This window comes from Pristiophorus japonicus, chromosome 4 (genome assembly GCF_044704955.1).
Source record: "Pristiophorus japonicus isolate sPriJap1 chromosome 4, sPriJap1.hap1, whole genome shotgun sequence".
NCBI classification, from domain to species: Eukaryota; Metazoa; Chordata; class Chondrichthyes; family Pristiophoridae; genus Pristiophorus; species Pristiophorus japonicus.
The window spans coordinates 105,624,792-105,649,340 of NC_091980.1; the positions used below are offsets into that span (position 1 = coordinate 105,624,792).

The 24,549-nt window shown below is 44.8% G+C and overlaps 1 protein-coding gene across 3 annotated transcripts in view; it reads left to right on the plus strand.

Moving 5' to 3' along the window:
- The window catches only part of tspan17 (tetraspanin 17), a 73,534-nt gene that overhangs the window by 36,621 nt on the left and 12,364 nt on the right, over positions 1–24,549 (plus strand). For 2 of the 3 annotated variants that reach the window (XM_070878484.1, XM_070878483.1), the window contains exons 4-6: positions 15,773–15,943; positions 21,871–21,996; positions 24,202–24,249. In XM_070878484.1, coding sequence (XP_070734585.1) covers positions 15,773–15,943; positions 21,871–21,996; positions 24,202–24,249 — 345 coding nt within the window. The remainder of the gene's footprint in view (positions 1–15,772; positions 15,944–21,870; positions 21,997–24,201; positions 24,250–24,549) is intronic. The other variant, XM_070878485.1, reaches the window with a different exon arrangement.

Genomic DNA, 24,549 nt, shown 5'->3' on the forward strand with positions numbered 1-24,549 from the left:
GGGAGAAGAGAGAGGGGGGGAAAGAGAGAGGGTGGGGGGAAGAGAGAGAGAGAGAGAGAGGGGGGGGCGGTGGGTTTGATCCAGTCCAGTCCGGGAGTGGTCTGGTCGGGGAGCGGGAACAGGAGCGCGGGTCGGGTCCAGTCGGGGAGCGGGAACAGGAGCGCGGGTAGGGTGGGGGCGGGGAGCGGGAACAGGAGCACGGGTCAGTCGGGATGGGGGGGGGGCGCGGGTGTCGCGTCTGGTCCGGAGGCAGGGGGGGGGGCGGGGTGCGGGTGTCGGGTCCGGTCTGGTCCGGAGGCGGGGGGGGGGGGGGGGGCGGGGAGCGGGTGTCGGGTCTGGTCCGGAGGCAGGTGGGGGGGGGGGGGTGAAGCGGGTGTCGGGTCTGGTCTGGTCCGGAGGCAGGGGGGGTGGGGGAAGCAGGTATCTGGTCTGGTCCGGAGGTGGGGGGAGCGGGTGTCGGGTCTGGTCCGGAGGCGCGGGGGCGGGGGAGAGGGGAGAGCGGGTGTCGGGTCTGGTCCGGAGGCAGGAGGGGAGCGGGTGTCGGGTGTAGTCCGGAGGCAGGGGGGGAGCGGGTGTCGGGTCGGGTCTGGTCTGGTCCGGAGGTGGGGGGTGGGGGGGAGCGGGTGTCGGGTCCGGTCCGGAGGCAGGAGGGGAGCGGGTGTCGGGTCTGGTCCGGGGGCGGGGGGGAGCGGGTGTCGGGTCTGGTCCGGAGGCAGGAGGGGAGCGGGTGTCGGGTCTGGTCCGGAGGCAGGGGGGGAGCGGGTGTCGGGTCTGGTCCGGAGGCAGGGGGGGAGCGGGTGTCGGGTCTGGTCCGGAGGCAGGAGGGGAGCGGGTGTCGGGTCTGGTCCGGAGGCAGGGGGGGAGCGGGTGTCGGGTCTGGTCCGGAGGCAGGGGGGGAGCGGGTGTCGGGTCGGGTCTGGTCTGGTCCGGAGGTGGGGGGTGGGGGGGAACGGGTGTCGGGTCTGGTCCGGAGGCAGGGGGGGAGCGGGTGTCGGGTCTGGTCCGGAGGCAGGGGGGGAGCGGGTGTCGGGTCGGGTCTGGTCTGGTCCGGAGGTGGGGGGTGGGGGGGAGCGGGTGTCTGGTCTGGTCCGGAGGCAGGAGGGGAGCGGGTGTCGGGTCTGGTCCGGAGGCAGGGGGGAGCGGGTGTCGGGTCTGGTCCGGGGGCGGGGGGGGAGCGGGTGTCGGGTCTGGTCCGGAGGCAGGGGGGGGAGCGGGTGTCGGGTCTGGTCCGGAGGCAGGAGGGGAGCGGGTGTCGGGTCTGGTCCGGAGGCAGGAGGGGAGCGGGTGTCGGGTCTGGTCCGGGGGCAGGGGGGGAGCGGGTGTCGGGTCTGGTCCGGAGGCAGGGGGGGGGAGCGGGTGTCGGGTCTGGTCCGGAGGCAGGGGGGGAGCGGGTGTCGGGTCTGGTCCGGAGGCAGGGGGGGGGAGCGGGTGTCGGGTCTGGTCCGGAGGCAGGAGGGGAGCGGGTGTCGGGTCTGGTCCGGAGGTGTGGGGGCGGGGGGGGAGCGGGTGTCGGGTCTGGTCCGGAGGCGCGGGGGCGGGGGGGGAGCGGGTGTCGGGTCTGGTCCGGGGGCAGGAGGGGAGCGGGTGTCGGGTCTGGTCCGGAGGCAGGAGGGGAGCGGGTGTCGGGTCTGGTCCGGGGGCAGGAGGGGAGCGGGTGTCGGGTCTGGTCCGGGGGCAGGAGGGGAGCGGGTGTCGGGTCTGGTCCGGAGGCAGGAGGGGAGCGGGTGTCGGGTCTGGTCCGGGGGCAGGAGGGGAGCGGGTGTCGGGTCTGGTCCGGGGGCAGGAGGGGAGCGGGTGTCGGGTCTGGTCCGGAGGCAGGAGGGGAGCGGGTGTCGGGTCTGGTCCGGAGGCAGGAGGGGAGCGGGTGTCGGGTCTGGTCCGGGGGCAGGAGGGGAGCGGGTGTCGGGTCTGGTCCGGGGGCAGGAGGGGAGCGGGTGTCGGGTCTGGTCCGGAGGTGTGGGGGCGGGGGGGGAGCGGGTGTCGGGTCTGGTCCGGAGGCGCGGGGGCGGGAGGGGAGCGGGTGTCGGGTCTGGTCCGGGGGCAGGAGGGGAGCGGGTGTCGGGTCTGGTCCGGAGGCAGGAGGGGAGCGGGTGTCGGGTCTGGTCCGGGGGCAGGAGGGGAGCGGGTGTCGGGTCTGGTCCGGAGGCAGGGGGGGAGCGGGTGTCGGGTCTGGTCCGGAGGTGGGGGGTGGGGGGGAACGGGTGTCGGGTCTGGTCCGGAGACCGGGGGGGGGGGGGGGGCGGGGAGCGGGGAGCGAGTGTCGAGTCTGGTCGGGGGGTGGGGGTGGGAAGCAGGAGCTGGCCGTGGGAGGAGCCTTATTCACGCAGCCCCAGTGAGGCCATTCAGCCAGGGCTAGGGGCTGCGTGCTTCGGGCCCCTCCCACACAGGTCGGTGCCTGGAGCTACTGCACTTGCGTGCCCACTGCAGCGCGCATGTGCAGAGTTCCCGGCACTGTTTTCAGCGCAGGGACCTGGCTCCGCCCCCCCACAGCTCGTGCTGGCTGCGCGTGTGGAAACTTGGGCCCATAGTGTGGAATTATTAGGTAATGAGTGGATATGGTTGCAGGATGAATGGACGATGTTACATAAACTTGGTTTGTATGCCATTGAGTTTAGAAGGTTAAAGGAGGATCTATTTGAGGTATTTAAAATGATTAAGGGATTTGATAGGGAGGTAAAGAAAATCTATTTTCTCCAGTGGGGGAATGCAGAACAAGAGGGTACTAGCTTAAAATTAGAATCATAGAAATTGACAGCACAGAAGGAGGCCATTCAGCCCATCGTATCTGTGTCAGCTGAAAAAGAGCTATCCAGCATAATCCCACTTTACAGCTCTTGGTGCGTAGCCTTGCAGGTTAAATTGCACTTGTTAAACGTGATGAGGGTTTCTGCTTCTACTATCCTTTCAGGCAATGAGTTCCAGACCCCCACCACCCTCTGGGCGAAAAAAGTTCTCCTCAACTCCCCTCTAATCCTTCTACCAATTACTTTAAATCTATGCTTCCTAGTTATTGACCTCTGCTAAGGGAAATAGGTCCTTCCTAGCAGTGTCCCTCATAATTTTATACACCTCAATTAATTCTCCCCATAGCCTCCTCTGTTCTAAAGAAAACAACCCCAATCTATTCAGTCTTTCCTCGTAGCTAAAATTCTCTAATCCTGGCAACATCCTCATAAATCTCCTCTGTATCCGCTCTTTTCAGCTGGCTGAATAGCCTCCTTCTGTGTCATCAATTTCAATGATTCTAATTTTAAGCTAGCACCCTCTTGTTCTGCATTCTCCCATTGGAGAAAATAGATCCTCTTTACCTCCCCTATCATTTTTCCTTTAATGTGGTGACCAGAACTGCACACAATACTCTAGCTGTGGCCAACTTATACAGTTCAAGAACAACCTCCCTGCTCTTATATTCTATGCATCGGCTAAATAAGGAAATTATCCCATATGCCTTCTTAACCACCTTATCCACCTGCCCTACCTTCAGGAATCTGTGGACATGCATTCCAAGGTCCCTCTGATCCTCTACATTTCTCAGTATCTGATCATTTATTGTGTATTCCCTTGCTTTGTTAGCCCTACCCAAATGCATTACCTCGCACTTCTCTGGATTGAATTCCATGTGCCACTTTTCTGTCCACCTGACCAGTCCTTTGATATCTTCCTGCAGTCTACAGCTTTCTTCCTCACTATCAACCACACTGCCAATTTTTGCATCATCTGAAATCTTCTTAATCATTCCCCCAACATTGCAGTCTAAATCATTGATATATACCACAAAAAGCAAGAGACTTCGTACTGAGCCCTGCTGAACCCCATTGAAAACAGCCTTCCAGACACAAAGACACCCGTCACCCATTACCTTTTGCTTCCTACCATTGAAACAATTTTGGATCCAACTTGCCACTTTCTCTTGGATCCCATGGGCTTTTACAATGTGTCCAATCTGCCACGTGGGAATTTGTCAAAAGCCTTGATAAAATCCATGTAACATCAAATGCTGTAGTTGATGGATTACCGACTTATTTTTTCCATACGTTCAGGGATTTCATAGGTCTGTCCTCTCTCCCAATTCTTGTGAGTCTTTACATCAATATTATAGCAACAGGATAAACTATTCAGTCCCTTCAGCCTGTTCGCCATTCAATTAGATCATGGCAGATCTGTTCCTCAACTCCATTTACCTACCGTTGCTCCATATCCCTCGATATCCTTACTTAATAAGAATCGATCGATCGGTCTTGAAAATTTCGACTGACACAACCTTTTAGGGGGACGAGGTTTCCAGATCTCCATTACCCTTTGGTAAAAGTGTTCCTGATTTATCTCCTGAATGGCCTAGCTCAGAGCTTGGCGGCAGAGCTGGGTGAATCCCAATCAGAGTGAATTGCAAAACAGTAGAAAAATTTGGTGTTAGTAGAAATTCGGTGGCGAGAAGGAAGGCAGTTTCTCACGTTTCTGACTGGGGATTCAATAGTTAGAGGAACAGACAGGCATTTCTGTGACCACAGATGTGACTCCAGGATGGTATGTTGCCTCCCTGGTACCAGGGTCAAGGAGGAGAAAAAGGAGTGAAGTGTTCCAAGTTAAGTATCTAGCTATCTAATATTAAGTGTGTGTTTAGTATCTCAGTGGTTCTTGTTACCCTCGAGTAAAATAATTGTCTGTTTTCTCTCTAAGTTAGGGCAGTGGATTAAACTAAGAAGTTTAGTTAGTAGTTTAATAAATAGAGGCATGGCAGGTCACCTCAGTCCCATTGAATGCACATTCTGTGCCATGTGGGAAGTCCAGGATTCTTCTCGTGTCCTAGACAACCACAGTGCAAGAAGTGATGTGAGCTGGAGGAACTCGAGCTCCGGGTTTCAGAGCTTGCGCAGTGGTTGGCAGTGCATCCGCAAGGCTTAGAGTTGGGTGGACAGCATGTTTCAGGAGGTGGTCACCTCGCAGCTCAAGAGTTTGCAGGCAGAGAGGGAATGGGTAACCGCCAGACAGACAAGGAGGAATAGGCAGGTAGTTCAGGAGTCTGAGTGCATCTCACTCTCTAACTGGTATTCAGTTCTGAACACTATTGAGGGTGATGGTTCCTCTGGCAAGATGGACCCTCAAAGCCTCCTTGATAAAATCCCCACCGGCATCTGGGAATCCCTGGCCCAAAACCACCCTAAGTGGAGGAAGAGTATCCGGGAGAGCGCGAGCACCTAGAGTCTCGTCACCGAGAGCATGCAGAAATCAAGCACAGACAGCAGAAATCAAGCAGAAGGAGCGGGAGGCAAACCAGACTCCTCACCCACCCTTTCCTTCAACCACTGTCTGTCCCACTTGTGACAGAGACTGTAATTCCCGTATTGGACTGTTCAGTCACTTGAGAACTCACTTTTAGAGCAGAAGGCAGTCTTCCTCGATTTCAAGAGACTGCCTATGATGATGATGGCAAGTACAGCAAGAGCCAAGCCATGGCACCATTACGTGGCTCAGCTATACAGGGGCAAGGGGAGGGGGGAGAAAGAGGAAGGTCAGAAAAGCAACAGTGATAGGGGATTCCTTTGTTAGTGGAACAGACAGTTATTTCTGCAGCCACAGATATGACTCTAGGATGGTAAGTTGCCTCCCTAGGTTCAAGGATGTCACTGAGTGGTTGCAGGACATTGAGGGGAGAGTGAACAGCCAGAGGTTGTGGTTCACATCGGTACCAATGACATAGGTAGAAAGAGGAATGAGGTCCTGCAGCCAGATTTTACAGAACTAGGAAAGAGATTAAAAAGATCAGAAGTAGTAATCTCTGGATTACTCCCAATGCCACACACTAGTGAGTACAGAAATAGGACGATAGAGTAGATAAATGCGTGGCTGGAGAGATGGAGCAGGAGGTAGGGCTTTATATTCCTGATGTATTGGGACCCGTTCTGGGGGAGGTAGGACCTGCACAAGCCGGGCGGGTTGCACCTCAACAGAGCCGGGACCAATATCCTCATGGGAGTTTTGCTAATGCTGCTGGGGAGGGCTGAAATTAGCTTGGCAGGGGGGTGGGATGAGCACAGATTCAGAAGGGAGAAAAACAAAGCTGGAAATGGAAAGCAGAAAATTAGTGAGTTAGTTTGGAATGCAGATGAAACAAAGATTACAAAATAGACAACAAAGGAGTTTGGCAGTGCTTAATGGTATATACTTCAATACCAAGGAGTCTAGTGAATAAGGCGGATGAGCTGAGGGCACAGATAGATACATGGAAGTATGATAGAATAGCTATTACTGAAACATTGCTTACAGGGTTTTCAGAAGAGATGGAGAGGGATAATAACTGAGGGGGGCGGGGGGTCGCAATATTGCTTAAAGAACCAATTACAGCTTTGAAGAGGGATGGTATGTTAGAAAGATCATCAAATGAGGCCATATGGGTTGATCGGAAGAACAAAAAAGAGGTAATCACACTGCTGGAAGTGTACTATAGACCCCCAAACAGTCAGAAGGAAATAGAAGAGCAAATATGTAGGCAATTTTTTGAGACGTGCAAAAACAAAAGGGCAATAATAGTAGAGGATTTCAGCTACTCTAATGTTAACTGGGATAGAATCACTGTAAAAGATAAAGGATGCAGAATTCTTGAAATACATTTCAGGAGAACTATTTTAGCCAGTACGTAGCAAGCCCAACAAGAGAGGTGGTGGTTCTGGACTTAGATTGAGGGAATGAAGCTGGGCAGGTGGAAGGGGCATCAATGGGAGAGCATTTTGGTGGTCGCGATCATAATTCAGTTAGATTTAGCATAGCTATGGAAAAGGACAAAGAGAGACCAGGTGTAAAAGTTCTCAATTGGGGAAAGGCCAATTTTACTAAGCTGAGATGTGATATAGCAAAAGTGGACTGGAGACAGCAACTTGAAGGTAAATCAATTTCAGAGCAGTGGGAAAAATTCAAGGTGGAAATAGTGTGGGTTCAGAGTAAATATGTCCCCATAAAGAAAAAGAGTGGGACTCTTAAATCTAGAGCCCCCTGGATGACAAGGACATACAGGGTAAGATAAGGTAAAAAAGGGAAGCTTATGTCACATACTGAGACTGCAGAAAGCCTAGAGAAGTATAGAAAGTGCAAGGGTGAAATTAAAAAGAAAATTAGGAAAGCAAAGAAAGGGCATGAAAAAAAAATTGCCAAGTAACATTGAGGAAAACCCAAAGATGTTTTATAAATATATAAAGAGCAAGAGGATAACTAAAGAAAGAGTCGGGCATTTTAAGAGACCAAAAAGGTAACTGGTGTGTGGATGTAGAAGACGTGGATATGGTTCTTAATGACCACTTTGAGTCTGTCTTCACAAAAGAGAGGGACGATGCAGACATTGTAGTTAAGCAGGATGAATGTGAAATATTAGATGAGATAAACATAGAGAGAGGAAATATTAAGGGGTTTAGCATCCTTGAAAGTAGATAAATCGCCAGGCCCAGATGAAATATACTCCAGGCTGTTGAGAAGCAGGGGAGGAAATAGTGGAGGCTCTGACCATCATTTTCCAACCCTCTCTGGCTCCAGGACTGCAGGACCGCTAACATTGTACCATTGTTTAAAAAGGGCGAAAGGGATAGAGTGAGTAATTACAGGCCAGTCAGCCTAACCTCGATGGTGGGTAAATTATTGGAAAAAATTCTGAGGAACAGTATTAACCATCATGCATGGATTAATAGAGAACAGTCAGCATGGATTTGTTAAGGGAAAGTCATGATTGAATTTTTTGAGGAGGAAACAGATCACCATAGGCAATGTGATAATGAAGCATTAAAAAAAGATAAGACATAAAAGATACAAATGTGTAAATAGCTAAGGTAGTGGGAGATCTCAAGAAAAAAATGAGGGATGGAAAACATAGAAAATCTCCATCAGGTGATCAAGAGCAGCAGTGGACTGGCCATGCTGAAAATTATACTGCTGATTGTGGTTTCAGAAAGTACCACTGTAAAGGCAGTAGGATGTAGTTAGTAGAGTGAGGGGTCACGTATTCGGGGTGATCAAGATCAAATTTCCAAGAAGACGACAGGTTGGACTGGGAATAAGTGAAATTGAAAAGATGATATAAGGCAGGGTATACATCTTGAGAATGATAGGAAATGCATCATTGGAACCAAAGGTCGAATTATCGAACATACATGGTGAAATGAAACTCTGCCATAATGAAATGGAAAGGAACATCAGGCAGAAATTCTTTGCAAATATCTTGGAGATTTGAGTTTGAGGAAAAATAAGTCACTTTCCTCTTTAGAATTATCAACTGTACCATCAAGATTGGAGAAAGTCGACAGGAGAATTGAAAGAAGCTTTGAGAAGCAGATTTAGAAAGGTCAGCAAAAGAGCAGCAGCTGGTTGAGCAGGAAGAAGGAGATAACATTTCCTTTAGGTAAAGTTTTGATTGGCAGCGGTAATAGTGGGATTGTAGAAATGACAAGCAGCGATAAAGTTGACTTGGGATGCTTCAGACTGTTGAAAGAACCAGGTATAAGATAGAATTTGTACAGGAGGCAGCAGAATGACATGTAATGTGAACCAAGCTGTAGTACTAAATCTGATAAAAAGGAGTTTGGTACAAAACCTTCCATTCCAGCTAGAATAACACTGGTTACTTTGATGGCACAGATAGAAGAATCCGAAAACTAAAAGCAACATTTGAAGAAAGCAAAGTCGTAGCCAGAGAATCACCGACAATGGCTTCCCTTGCCGCTACCGCATCATTACCTCTGTTGTCTCCCAAGGATCCATCCTTGGCCCCCTTTTATTTCTCATCTGCATGCTGTCGCTCGGCAACGTCTTCCGAAAACACAGCGTCACTTTCTACATGTATGCTGATGACACCTAGCTCTACATCACCACCACCTTTCTCGACCCCTTTACTGACACTAGATTGTCAAACTGCTTCTCCGATTGGATTTGTAGAAATTTCCTCGAGCTAAATATTGGAAAGACGGAAGTCATTTTTTCAGTCCCCACCACCAACTCCATCCCTCTCCCTGGCAACTGTCAGAGGCTGAAACCAGACTGTTCCCAATCTTAGTGTCATATTTGACTCCGAGATGAGCTTCCGATCTCATATCCCTACCATTACGGAGACTGCCTATTTCCACCTCAGTAACACCACTCGACTCCGACCCATCACAGCTCATCTGCTGCTGAAACCCTCATCCATGCCTTTGTTACCTCTAAATGTAAATATTCCAACACACTCCTGGTTGGCCTCCTCCATTCTACCCTCTGAAAGTGTGAGGTCATCCAAAACTCTGCTGCCCATGTCCTAACTTGCATCAAGTCCCATTCACTCATTGCTCCTATGCTTCCGGTTGAGAAACAACTCTATTTTAAAATTCTCATCCTTGTTTTCAAATCCCTCGATGGCATAGTCCCACCCTATCTCTGTAATATCCTCCAGCCCTCGAACTTTGAGATATCTGCGCTCCTCTAATTCTGGTCTCTTGAGCGCCCTTGATTTTAATCACTTCACCATTGGTGGCCATGCCTTCAGCTGTCAAGGCCCTAAGCTCTGGAATTCCCACTCTGTCCGCCTCTCTACCTCTCATCCTTTAAAACACTATTTAAAACCTACCTCTTTGACCAAAGTTATGGTAATCTGCCCTAATACCTCCTTATGTGACTTGGTAGCAAATTTTATTTGATAACTATCCTGTCAAGCACTTTGGGACGTTTTACCACATTAAAGGCACTATATAAATACAAGTGGTTGTTATTTTTGTTCTAAAGAATTCTCAAAGGCCTCCCGAGTTGGCTGGCCTATATTGGGCTAATTTACTATAATTTGTTGCAGGGTTTTCTGTAAGCGGTATGTAAGAGACAGTGATCAGGAAAACCCAGCCTTAACATGATACATACAGCTGTAGAATTTCTGCGTCCTTGCATGTGGTGAGATACCTGACCTACCTCAAATGCAAATTGGAAAACTGCAGGTGCACTGCTGTGATTTTCTGATTCATACTCCTGGTAAGGACATGGAAATTCTATGCAGTGCAAGATTGGAATTGGAGGTGAGGAAAAAGTCCTAGGTAATTAACAGGATTGCCAGGGCAATAGAGGTAGCGGTTGTCTAATTTCATTTGTCATCATAGGCTGTCCCTCGAAATCGAGGAAGACTTGCTTCCACTCTAAAAGTGAGTTCTCGGGTGACTGTAGTGTCCAATACGGGAATTACAGTCTGTCACAGGTGGGACAGACAGTCGTTGAAGGAAAGGGTGGGTGAGGAGTCTGGTTTGTCGCACGCTCCTTCTGCTGCCTGCACTTGTTTTCTGCATGCTCTCGGCAATGAGACTCTAGGTGCTCAACGCCCTCCCGGATGCTCTTCCTCCACTTAGGGTGGTCTTTGGCCAAGGATTCCAAGGTGTAGGTGGGGATGTTGCACTTTATCAAGGAGGCTTTGAGGGTGTCCTTGAAACGTTTCCTCTGCCCACCTGGGGATAGCTTGCCATGTAGGAGTTCCGAGTAGAGTTCTTGTTTTGGGATCTTGTCAGGCATGTGGACGATGTAGTCAGTGCATCGATGTTGGCCTGATCGAGACCACTGACATTGTTGCGTCTATCCTCCCAGGGGATTTGTAGGATCTTGCAGGGACAGGTATTTCTCCAGTAATTTGAGGTATCTACTGTATATGGTCCATGTCTCTGAGCCATATAGGAGGGCGGGTATCACTATAGCTCTGAAGACCATAAGCTTGGTGCCCAATTTGAGGTCCTGGTCTTCGAACACTCTTCCTCAGGTAACAGAAGGCTGCGCTGGCGCATGGAGTTGAACCTCATTGTCGATGTTTGCCCTTGCTGATAGTAGGCTCCCAAGGTATGGAAAGTGGTCCACGTTGTCCAAAGCCGCACTGTGGATTTTTATGACCGGATTCAATCCACTACAGGGTACAACGGACATGATCGTCATGGCACGACAACTGCAAGAGAAATGCAGGGAACAGCACCAACCCTTGTACATGGCCTTCTTTGACCTCACAAAGGCCTTTGACATTGTTAACATGAGGGATTATGGAGCGTCCTCCTCCATTTCGGCTGCCCCCCAAAATTTGGCGCCATCCTCCACCTGCTTCACGACGACATGCAAGCTGTGATCCTGACCAATGGATCCACCACAGACCCAATCCACGTCCGGACCAGGGTCAAGCAGGGCTGCGTCATTGCTGCAATTTCTAATTTCATTAAAGAAGTGAGGACTCCAATTTAGTGCCATCCAGATCAGTAGGGGCAAACTGGAACCACTGATAAAATGGTAATTCAAGCAGAACGGAAGAGAGAATTACATAGGATATACAGCACAGAAATAGGCCATTCCGCCCAAGAAGTCCATTTATGATCCTCCTGAGCCTCTTCCCGTCTCTCCTCATTTAACTCTTATCAGCATTAACCCTCTATTCCCTTCTCCCTCGTGCTTAACTAGCCTCCCCTTAAATGCATCGATACTATTTGTTTCAAACACTTCCTGTGGGGTAACTAGTGGGGTGTCACAGGGATCGGTGCTGGGTCCTCAACTATTTACAATCTGTATTAATGACTTCAATGAAGGGAGTGAGTGTAATGTAGCCAAGTTTGCTGATACAAAGATGGGTGGGAAAACAAATTGAGGAGGACACAAAAATCTGCAAAGGGATATAGACAGGCTAAGTGAGTGGGCAAAAATTAGGCGGATGGAGTATAATGTGGGAAAATGTGAGGTTATCCACTTTGGCAGAAAAAAATAGAAAAGCACATTATAATTTAAATGGGGAAAAATTGCAAAGTGCTGCAGAACAGAAGGAACTGGGGGTCCTTGTGCATGAAACACAAAAAGTTAGTATGCAGGTACAGCAAGTAATGAGGAAGGCAAATGGAATGCTGGCCTTTATTGCAAGGGGATGGAGTATAAAAGCAGAGCAATCCCGCTACAGCTGTACAGGGTATTGGTGAGGCCACACCTAGAGTACTGTGTATAGTTTTGGTCTCTGCATTTAAGGAAGGATATACTTGCACTGGAGGCTGTTCAGAGAAGGTTCACAAGGTTAATTCCGGAGATGAGGGGGTTGACTTATGAAGGTAGGTTGGGCCTATACTAATTGGAGTTCAGAAGAATGAGAGGTGATCTTCTTGAAACATATAAGATAATGAGGGGGCTCGACAAGGTGGATGCAGAGAGGATATTTCCACTCATAGGGGAACTCTAGGCCCAAATTTGGCCAGTACAGATTTCTGGCGTGCTCACCAGAGGTGCGCCGCTTTTGTAGAACTCCAAGGCTGCCAAAAATCTTCGGGCCGAGTTTGGCCACTCCCCAGCGCCTCCTCGATGGTGGCGTAGCGTGGCAACTGGATTCGGGAGCGGAGCCAGGTCCCGGCGCTGAAAACAGTGCCGGGACCTCTGCACATGCGCACTAGAGTGTGCGCGCATGCACAGTAGTTCCTCACCCCTAGAATCTGAGAGTGTGTGCTGCAGGCTGTGTGGGAGGGGCCGAAGTGTGCCACCCCCATCCCTGGCAGAATGGGCTCCCTCATCGGCGGCCCGCTGCCTTCCCGGGCCATGTTTTGGTAGGACTTCTATTTTTTTATTTGTTATTGATTGGTTATTACTTTGGTCTTGGTGCTTTAGGTGCAGGGTTCCTTCTATTTTTTATTTGTTAATTGCTTATTACTTTTTGTGCTTTGTTTAGTGCTTTGTAAGTCTTGGTGCTAGGTGCAGGTCCTCTCAGCTTCCTTGTATTTTTTATTTGTTATTGAATGCTTATTTTTGGGCTATGTTTAGTGCTTGATGCTTTAGAATGTACTTACCTGTGCTGATTTCTTAACTCTCCAAGAGTTTTCTGTGCGGCCACAAGTGGCCACATACGCTGGCCTAAGTTAGTTTGGAGCAATTATTAGCTTTCCAAACTGGCATAGGTGGCTGGTAATGCCCCCCTTTGGGGGGGGGAAACAAACAAAACTAAAAAAAAATCCTAACTAACTCACTTACACTGACGCAAATTAAATGTGCAGAATGGGGATTTTTAAGATACTCCAGAAAAATCAAGTTGCTCCAAAAAAAACAGAGCAACTCTTGGTCAAATTTGGGCCCACAGCCTCAGAATAAGGGGCTGCTCATTTAAAACTGAGGTGCGGAGGAATTTCTTCTCTAAGCTTTGTAAATCTATGGAATTCTCTGCCCCAGAGAGCTGTGAAGGCTGGGTCGTTGAATATATTTAAGGCGGAGATAGACAGATTTTTGAGCGATAAGGGAATAAAGGGTTATGGGGAACGGGCAGGGAAGTGGAACTGCGTCTATGATCGGATCAACCATGATCTTATTAAATGGCGGAGCAGGCTCCAGGGGTCAAATGGCCTACTCCTGCTCCTATTTCTTATGTTCTTAGTGAGTTCCACATTTTCACCACTCTCTGGGTAAAGAAGTTTCTTCTGAATTTCCTAGTTGATTTTTTTGGTGACTATATTATATTGATAGATAGATTTGATTTTGCTTGACAAAGATTAAAAAGTTCTTCAGGGCTATCAAGATTAGGACAGTGATAGGAACATGATATTACATAGAATGTACAGCACAGAAATAGGCCATTTGGCCCAACTAGTCTGGTGTTTGTACTCCACACAAGTCTCCTTCCATTCTATCTATCTCACCTCTGCCTTTCAGCAGATCTTTCTGTCCTCTCATGTACTTGTCTACTTTCCTTTTGAAAGTAACTAAGCTAATTTGCCTTAACCACTTCCTGTTGCACATTCTAACCACTGAGTAAATAAATGTCTCTTTCTTTCCCTATTAGATTTATTAGTAACTATCTTGTATTTATGACCCCTAGTTTGCATTCTTCCACAAGAGGAAACATTCTCTTCACATCAACCATGTCCAACCAAGTCATACTTTTAAAGACCCCTATCAGGTCACCTCTAAGTATTCTCTTTTCTAAAGAAAAAGTCCCCAATCTTTCCAGATAGCTGTAATCTCTCAGTTCTTGTACCATCGTTGTAAATCTTTTTTGCATTTTCTCCAGTGCTTCTATGTTCTATTTATGGTATGAAGACCAGAACTGTCCACAGGACTCTAAATGTGGCCTGATCAGGGTGCTATACAAGTTTAACATAGCTTCACTACTTTTGAATTCTGTACCCTTAGAAATAAATCCTAGTGCTTTGTTAGCATTTTTAATTGCTTTGCTGCCTACGACGCTACTTTTAATGATTTGTTCACCTGCATCCCTAGATCCCTTTGCTCTTTTACCCCATTCAGCTTCTTATTTTCTACGGTGTGAGTAATATTTCTATTTTTTTTCTACCAAAGTGCATCACTTTACATTTATCTATGTTAAAGTTCATTTGTCACTTAACCGCCCAGTCTGCAAGATGGATTTAGTAGGGTGCAGCAGAGATATTTTTACCAAAGGAGATCAAAATTTGAATCATTAAAGGAAGCTGAGTTTAGGAAGCAGCAGGAATAACGGAGTGAACATAATCATTCTACCTTTAGATCAGAAATAGAAATTAATGAGAAAAGCAGGAGGAGGAAGAATTAGAATCACAGAATGATAGAATAGTCTCAGCATGGAAGAAGGCTCTCCAAGAGCACCTCGGCTAGTCCCACTACCTCAAAATTTCGATGTTGATAAGAATCAAAAGATGGAAATGGACAGAATTGAGATTGGAGGAGATGTCAAACATTTGCAGGTTAAAGCAAGAAAGGAAAAATCCTTCGCCATCCTAATCTTGACTGTATTGCAGATGAAGTGTATTTTGAAGCACTTACCATTGCCTTGACCCTGATAACATTTTTGAAGAGTTTTTTTTTGTAGCCCAAGAAAATTGTCATCTCGTCATTATGCTGCCATTCCTGGTTACAGTGGCATGGTTATTGGGGTCCAATAGGTCATAGTTACATAAAGTGAAACTTGCTGATTTTTTCCCTCCGTCACCTATTTTGCTTTTACTAACTTTTGTTCAGTGACCCATGAGTCCAACATGGAACGACCTGGTCGGTCGCATGCTATAGGCAACCAATTAAGTTGTTGGAAAGTGACACAAACAAAATTGTCGCATCATCTCTATTGACCACTGAGAGTGTCAAAAAGTGTCACTAGCATTTTAAAGGTCACTCATCCTTTTGGGCAATGACATTTTCGTATATCAACTCTAACGATCCAAAAGGTCACATAATTACTATTAGCTAAAGAAATTACTCAAAAGGGATAATATCATTTTCCCCTTCCTGCTGATAAAATTGAGTTACGTTATATGCCGGGTGGTTTTATTAGCAGGAGGATGAAACTGCTTTCAGTTCTATAGATTGGATAAGTTACCTTTTAACATGTGGAAATGTCAACAAGACGAATACAACATCAATTTATAAATAACATAAAAGCATTTTAAAAAGAAGGGTGCTAAATTCGGAATAGATACACTGTTTTTCAGCATACATTTGTATTTGCAGTTCAGTAAATACTTTTTAATTAGATTTAGCAAAATTTGATCATTTCCAAAATTAGCTCTTTGAACATATAGGAAAGGGGATGGGGAAAGAATAGCATAAGCAGGCAAGGAAGTTTTTGTGAACTTTGCTAATTATCCTAATTTTGGAGACTAATCACATCATGTTGTTTATTTTCTGTTTGTGATATATCAAATACATTAAAAAGAAATTGTTGGTTATGAAAAAAAAAATGCAGATGTTCTGTAATTTAAAAGTTTAATTGTGAAAATGTGCCAGCTGAGAAAACATGCCACACTTGTGAATTTACATTATACTTTGGTGTAAGGTGCAATGTATTAAAAGTTTTATTTTTCAGTTTTCAGTATTTTTGGGTCTAATTTTCTTCTTGGAGTTGACGACGGGGATACTAGCATTTGTCTTCAAGGACTGGATCAAGGACCAGCTCAATTTATTTATCAACAAAAATGTTCAAGCTTATAGGGATGACATAGATCTTCAAAACCTTATTGATTTTGCACAGGAATATGTAAGTAAATTGAATCATCTGTGTCTTAACAGGGTAAAATTGTAAAATAATTTCAACAAAACCTTAGAAGTAGGCACTTGAAATAACATTGTTACATATAGAAGGCAGTATTTCCAACATAATGAAGTATTTTTATTTATACTGTGCTTAACAGCATGTATGGTGACAACATAGGAATTATCTTGAAATTGGTTTGATTACTCTCATCCCCCTTCCCACTTGTATATGCAGCTAATTTTAAAAAAAATTATTGAAGATGAATTAACCGGATTTTATCTCAGTATCTTCAATTTTATATTACTTTACTTTCCTCACGTTTAGAATTATTTGTACATTGGAGGAAGTGAGTGGCCTTTCCTACATTACAACAGTGACCACACTCTCCCCAAAAAGTACTTCATTGGCTGTAAAGTGCTTTGAGACATCCAGTGGTTGTGAAAGGCGCTATATAAATTCAAGTCTTTTCAGTTACATTTCACCCATGGGATTACAGACAAAACTGATGGTAAAAATCTATTGGCTGTGGGAATATAAAGTTTGAGTGATTTAGAACATGTTCGACCTAATTCCTAGTAGGCAGTCTAGACCTGTCTAGTCATAAGTATATATTCCTACCCTCACTTGGAGAGGCTTGAGGATATTTTGCATAGAAAATGGGTAAATAAATCACACTGGTACAGTGCAAGTGCTCTTCTGGGATTGGGTTAAGGCATGTTGCTGGAATAGAACAGAGGAAGCTTTTCTCTGCTTCTGAGCCGTGTTATTCCTGATCGGGAAATGCATGATGCTAACACTGGCTATACAGATTTATGTCAGTGAAAAAAATGTATTGCATATCAATGTGCAAAAATATGTAACAATTGTATTTATGTACACCAGCTGTTTTAAAAATGTAAAGCAAGAAATTTTCCTGATGGCCTCATAAGTAAAGACACAACTTGGTCTAGTATTAAACTATACATGCTAGAAGGTCCCAGCTTCAATTCCATGACCAATATAATAGTGAATAGTACAGCCTGACCAGAGAACATAAATATTACAATGGAGTAGTGCTGTCGGTTGAAGGTTAATCTTTTCAGATACTCTTTATATCAGTTTGCAAGTACATACAGTGTCAGATTATAGTAATGCTTCCTATTTTTTTTTCTGGTCTAATTTATTTATAGTCTTCAGCACTATATGTATCGAGAGATTTTCACACCTGGACCTTATGGAGTATGGAATAAATGTTAATGTTGTGCAATTCTAATTTAATCTGAAATTGTCAAATGTGCTAGAGTGACTGAAGCTTCTATAAAAAAAGTGCACTGGGATTTAAAAAAATATATAATAATGCATTTAGCTATCTGGTTTACTTTCACAATTAATTATCTTCTCAAATCACTCGAGTAGTTTATTGCTGACTTTTTTCCGCCCATGTTCTTGGGGTCTCTCTTTATCTCGCTATACCTTATTCATATCAATGACTTCCTCTACTCATCCAATTCTATTCACCCATTTGCTGATGATCCCATTCTCCATAGATTGCACATCTCCAGTCCTCTTGTAGTACAATGATTGAATCACACTACATCTAGCTCTTTATGCCCCTCAGTGGAGCATTGAAAAGCTTGTTCCTTTGTTATCCAAAGACAGTTTTGTCATGTTTACTCTTCAAAAGTTTGTCATTTTCCTCCACCTGCTTTACGATGACATGCAAGCCGTGATCCTGACAAATGGATCCACCACAGTCCGAATTCATGTGTGGACCGAGGTCAGGCAAGACGGTGTCATCGCACCAACGCTCTTCTCGATCTTCTTTGCTGCAATGCTCCATCTCACCCTCCGTAAGCTCCCTGCCGGAGTGGAGCTAATCTACAGAACAAATGGGAAACTGTTCAACCTCCGTCGCCTCCAGTCCAGATCCAAGGTCGCCCCATCCTCTGTCATTGTATTTCAGTACACAGACGATGCTTGCGTCTGCACACACTTGGAGGCCAAACTCCAAACCATCGTCAACAGAATCATACAAGAGCCATGGGCCTTACACTAAACATCCATAAGATCGAGGTCCTCTACCAACCTACCCCAGCCACACAGTACTGCCCCCTGATTATCAAAATCCATGACGAGGCCTTGGACAATGTGGACCATTTTCCATACCTCGGGAGCCTACTGTCAACAAGGGCAGAAGTCTATGACGAGGTCCAACACTGCCTTCAGTGTGTCAGTGCAGCCTTCGGTCTCCTCAGGAAGAATGTGTTTGAAGACCAGGAACTCAAGCTGGCACCAAGCTCATGGCCTACAGAGTGATACCCGCCCTCCTATATGCTTCAAAGACATGGACCATGTACAGCAGGCACCTCAAAGCACGAGAAGTATCACCAACGCTGCCTCCGCAAGATCCTGCAAATCCACTGGGAGGATAGGTGCACCAACGTCAGTGCTCTCGCTCAGGCCAACATCCCCAGCATCGAAGCATTGATCACCATCGATCAGCTCCGATGGATGGGCCACATCGTCTGCATGCCCGATACGAGACTCCCAAAACAAGTGCTCTACTTGGAGCTCTGACACAGCAAGCGAGCCCCAGGTGGGCAGAGGAAACGTTTCAAGAACACCCTCAAAGCCTCCTTGAAAAAGTGCAACATCCCCACCGACACCTGGGAATTCCTGGCCCAAGACCGCTCAAAGTGGAGGAGAAGCATCCAGAAGGCGCCGAACATCTCGAGTCTCTTCACCGGGAGCAAACGGAGGCCAAGTGCAAACAGCGAAAGGAGTGTACTACAACTCGAGCACCCCACGTACCCGTCCCTTCAACCACTGTCTGCTCCACTTGTGAGAGACTAGATCCCACATCGGACTCATCAGTCACCTGAGAACTCATTTTTAGTGTGGAAACAAGTCATTCTTAACTCCAAGGGACTGCTTAAGAAGAAGATTGGAAGTCTAATTCACAGCTTTTACGTTTGGCTCCATCCTTCGTCTTCATTCATTGACAATCTTATTTATGCTATTTACACTCAAATGGAATGCCCATACCTACTCCGTTGCTAAAGCTTCCTCCAAGAAGCTGTTTCTATTTTCATCTCGCATATTTACTTTTCCTCAATATCTCTTGACACTCTAAGTCTAAGATTTGAATACTGCTCTCCTATCTGGGAGGATTTTCCAGTGCACCTCTCACTCCTGGGCCAGATACAAGGAAAAGTTTGTTTGTCTCTCGCCTTTATCTTCCATCCTCACTTTAGTCTTTATTTTATCATTAGTGCTATGGTTAGTGATCTTGAGCTTTTCTTTAATCATTTATAAGCTCCAAATAAACCATCTTTATAAGCTCGATCATTGCTTAAAATCAGTATGCATCAAGCAGTTTCTTCCTCTAATTTTTCCTGAACTGCACAACTCTAAGTCTGTCTTTCCTTCTTTCTACAATTTTCAAGCTTTTTAAAATTCAAGATCGACATTATGTAATCACTACTTTCTGGCTGGCCCCATCTCTCTCTCTTCTGCTGATTTATACTATGGGCCTTGGTCTTTTGTTGTTTCTTCAGTTTAAGAGGCAATACTTCCTAATTTTTTAATGCAAACCCTGGTTAGACTGCCTATTCAGACTTTGGGGTCCATATGAACTGTTAGCTTTGGCTCACACTTCGTTTACGGTAGGGGGCTTTCACAACAGATTGTCAGGATTAGGACATAATGCAGTAGACCAGAGGAGAAGAAAAAGGGGGAAAAACTGTAGTTATTCTGGCTGTAATTTGAGCATAATAGTTTTTTTTCTCTTCCTGATCAGGATGAGCACTAACTTGTACATTCAATTGAATTTGATTATTTCAGTGTTGTAATCATAGACATTTACAGCAAGGAAGGAGGCCATTTCGGCCCATCGTGTCCATGCCGGCCGACCAAGAGCTATCCAGCCTAATCCCACTTTCCAGCTCTTGGTCTGTAGCCTTGTAGGTTATGGCACTTTAAGTGCAAATCCAAGTATGTTTTAAATGTGGTGAGGGTTTCTGCCTCTACCACCCTTTCAGCAGTGTATTCCAGACCCCTACTACCCTCTAGGTGAAGAAATTTCCCCTCATAGCTCCTCTAAACCTCTCCCGAATTACTTTAAATCTATGCCCCCTGGAATATTAACCATTGGCAATTAATAGCCCTAGGCCACACCTTGAAATTTTAGACCACTCAGAATTTGAGTTATCACCTGGAAGTTTCAACTGAGCACATTCACATGGGAGTTGGTTGTTTTTAAATTTATGTAGCAGAAAGATTAGCGATTGAAAAATGCTATACTGTTGCTTACTTTTCCTGATATAATTCAGTGATCCAACTGAATATAGCAACTGTTGTACGTGTTTCTTTATACATTTTGCAACCCTCAAAAGATTTACTAGTCATGTGCACTTCATATTCAAGACATACAATTTCTTACCTGTGTTATATCTTGTAATGATTTTCTTCTGAAGTAATTAAATCTTCATGCAATGTTCCTAACCAAAAAAAATAGTAGCAAAAGAATGGTCCTTATTTTGAAAGGTTTTCACAAGTTATCCAGTGCATCCAAATACCAAGTATATGATGCAAACTTAATTAGAGCTAAAGGTCACAGTGCAAATGTTGATGGAGATTTACTCATGAGCAAGTTCCGAATTGTCAGCAGCATTGCTACAAAAAGGATAATGCATGTTTGTTACAAGCAAAGATTCTCAGGAAACCTATGCATATATTAATAAGCACAATGCAGGAAGACATCTAACATTTTTGGCAGTGGTGTTGAACTTTGATACAGTATGTCTCAATTGTGAGAAATATGCCAGATTAGGCAGCAACATTTCAGTTCATTACAAACAAATGTCCTTTTGAATTGAATCTAAAATGTTTGCTGGGTTCTGACACGGATTTCACCCTTCAAAAAAATGGAGCAGTCTATGTGCGGAAGAATATGTGAGTTGCATTGGTAGTTCCATTTGCTGATGAAGTAAGCTAAGTTTAGAATAAAATAAGTCATCTTTGATGTGTAAATATGTACAGGATGTTAAAGAGCAAGGGCTGGAAAATGCTTTGACTTTATCCATTGTCAATGTTTTCACAAATTTGCTGATATCGCCTGTCCTTGGATTTAATTTTAGTCTCAATCACAAAGACTACACTGTTCTTGTCCTTTCAAGATAAAAGTCTTGACGGAATTTCCTGTTGGAGGTACAAATGTTTAGCCACAGATAGTTATATTACATTGAGATGAAATGTTATACAATTCATGCTGTACATTGTCTGAGACTTGTAGTTTTTTTTAAGATGTTCCTTTTACTCCGTTAGTAAATTGAAATGACTCGGATAGAGGGGAGGTGAAGGAGTTTGGAGTCACAATGGCATGAACGACGAAAAAACACCCTGTTTGCATTTTGAATTAACACATACTGTCTTATTAATTAAGCTATGCGATTGTGGAGCAGTTATTGAATAGAGTCGAGACTTCCCTTCACAGCAGTAGTTTAAAGTGACAGTAGTGGAGACATGGAAGTAGGTTTCCTTGCTGCCCTGTGGGTTGGGGATCCTGCATAGCATGGGAGGACCCAAGAAAGTGGAAAAGGAGGGAAGATTTTGTAAGAGTGCCATCTGCTGCCTGCAGCAAAAATGATTTATGGAGGGGAGGAATGGTTTCAGTACTGTCAAGAGTTTGGGCTGCTGGATAGGTGTTTTTTTAATGTTGCTTTTAGTTCCTCATGCTACAAGAAATATATTAGTTTTTTTTTCACGACAGTGAGAGTGCCTTGCAAGTGGCACTACGTCCTTTCGGGATAAACAGCTTGCTATAGCAGCTACTCAGCACAGCTGTATTTATCATGTATCTGTACTGCACTTTGTAGTTTAAGGATGGCATTGTAGTCTGATGTTTACATGGAGCTGACATTTCATTTTTATTTTGTCTTTTATTATTTTAGTGGTTGTGCTGTGGTGCTCGAGGACCCATCGACTGGGACCTAAATATTTACTTTAACTGTACAGATTTCAACCCAAGCAGAGAGCGATGTGGTGTTCCATTTTCCTGCTGTATCAAAGACCCTGCGGTATGAATACTTTATAAATTTGAGGTTAATTGTACTGTAAGAAGATTATAGTTGAGCTTGATGGAACAGACATTGTTTCCTTGAAGTGGAAAATGAACTGGGGATTACAAGTCTTAACAAGATCCAAGTTCTTGATCTTTCAACCTTGATAGTGGATCATGGCATTATGAATCTTTTCATACGTGTTGCTCAAAGAAAAAAGAATGCTATAATAATTAATGTACAGGTGACATTACGTGCAGCTGTTGTAGGTACTTTAAATTTTTAGTCTTCCAGTATATTAAGTGTCCTGTGCCACTAGACTAAAAGTTAGAAATTACTGCTACAAATTACATAATTTAAAAAATAAAAGCACTTTGACATGGAAAAATAAATTACTTCATTTGATGCTGTGACACCATTTTTGCTTGATCTCTACTCTGAAATATTGCAGTGGTCGTGTACTGAAAATATACCATGCTATTCTTTTACTGCTTTCAACATTGAGTTAAAATAAATGGTCTTTAAATCCGAATTAGGAACAAAAAGTGAAATTTGGAAATTGTAGAAACTTAACTGAGGCACAGTGTTCATCATCCAACATTTAAGTTCTGTCTGTACTTGATAGAATTGTGTTTTCTTCAATTCATCATCTATGTTGATGCATTATGGATTTTATTATGGTAAGGCCTGAATTGACTCTTTTATACAATGGCACAAAACCTTGATTTGTTTGATGGAATAGGTTTATCTCCTGGCATGCTTTCATATTAGACAGAATTTCTCCTGTGAAGAAAAAGCATTGTAAGGTGTGTTTGTGGCCAAGTGTTAATCCAAAGATGGGATGTTTTGCAAAGGTTGTGACCAATGTTCCCTGTAATTTTTTTGGTACCCGTGGCCCCTTCAAAATACCGTACATGCACGTTTATGGCATTGAAAAGCCAGCTGAGCGGAGCCCTGGAGCGCTGCCGAGCCAGTCGGCTTAAAGGAAACGTTGGTTGTGACCTGTGCATATACTGACTGAAATTCCTCAATCTTTTACTTGACTCTGCAACTCCTCCGTCGAAACCCTCTGCCGCTCATTGACCCGGATTTTGAAGTGGCTAATGACAGTGAACTGTCAGCGTTCGCCATCATTACCCCTCTGAAACTGACCACAACTTCAGGAAAATCCTGAAGTTGCAGTCACTCATTCACTGCTCCGATGCTGGCTGGCTGTGGACCCCACCCCCCATAGCCAGCAATCTGTAATACTGTTGTTAAATACCACATTAAATGTTGAGCTTTGTTGGAATAGGTGTAACTGGGGTTTTAATTGCATATTGACTGCTAAACAACGGTTCTGGCACTGAAAAACTAATTTTTATATTTGTGGAGTTTCAGATTTCTTATGATAAAAATTAGATTTTTTTTTAAAAAAGATTGTTCATATTATTTCAGCTTCTCCTTTAACTCCATGTGTATGTCCCAATCTTTATTTCGATGTCTAATATTTTTAAAAAGATGTTTCATTTCCTGGTTTGTTGTCTAAGAATTCTTCAGTGTGATTGGCTGCTTAGACAGATTGATGCATCACTGCTGCACCATGCTCAGAATGTCCTATTGACAGCACTACAATCAATTACACATCGAGAAAGCTAAAGTTTGTGCCACAGAGATCGAGATCTCTGGGCAGCTTTCTTTGGGGTCAGCGCCGAGCACCGCTGATTGCAAATTATGGCCTGCTGACATAGCCTTGGCCACCCCCTCCCCCCACCATGAAAAATTGCAGAACATGTGAATTTCTTGAATTTACAGCAATTTTGAATGGTTTATTAATTTACGCCTAAAATTTTAGGTGCAACAGGACCCAGTCATATTTCTGGTGCTTTAAGGCAATTTTTTAAATTGCGGTACTTTCTTTAGGGGCTAATTGTTTGCATTGACTTCCACTTGTTTTACGCTGTTTTTTATGCTCCAGTGTATGTTAGAGATTGTCAGGAAATTCTGCCGTAATTCACGAACAGGAAGATCGCCCTAAATTTCAGCATAACTTGCTGGTTCTGCCATTTCAGGAAATTGCGGGCTCAAGTGTTAAAAAAATTATACTACCTATGAGTTCTGCCATGGCCATCTTATTAACCAGTTCTTAAACACATGTACCAAACTAAGTCATTTTCAGACATGTACCTGCTCAATATTTTACTGTGACTATGAAACATTGCCAATAAATTTTATTTTCTGCAGGAGGATGTCATTAACACTCAGTGTGGATATGATGTTAGGTTGAAAGAGGTAAGTGTGTACACTTCATTCCTTATTGAAGGAAGGGACAAAGGTTACAATTTGATCTTATTATTGAGGTTGAATAATCAACATGTCTTGTCTTGGGAAACAGATGTTCACATTGTTTTAGTTTTACAGGAAAGATTGTGGGTCTATGCACATTGTGTCTATATTAGATACAGTTTTGGGTTTCATCCTATCTGCAGTTTTTCATTTCCGTTCTCAGCATTGTTGAAAGATATTAACATCAAATTAGCTGAAATGTTCAACCTTACTGAAAAACATGAACATTTCTTTGCAATGAAGCAC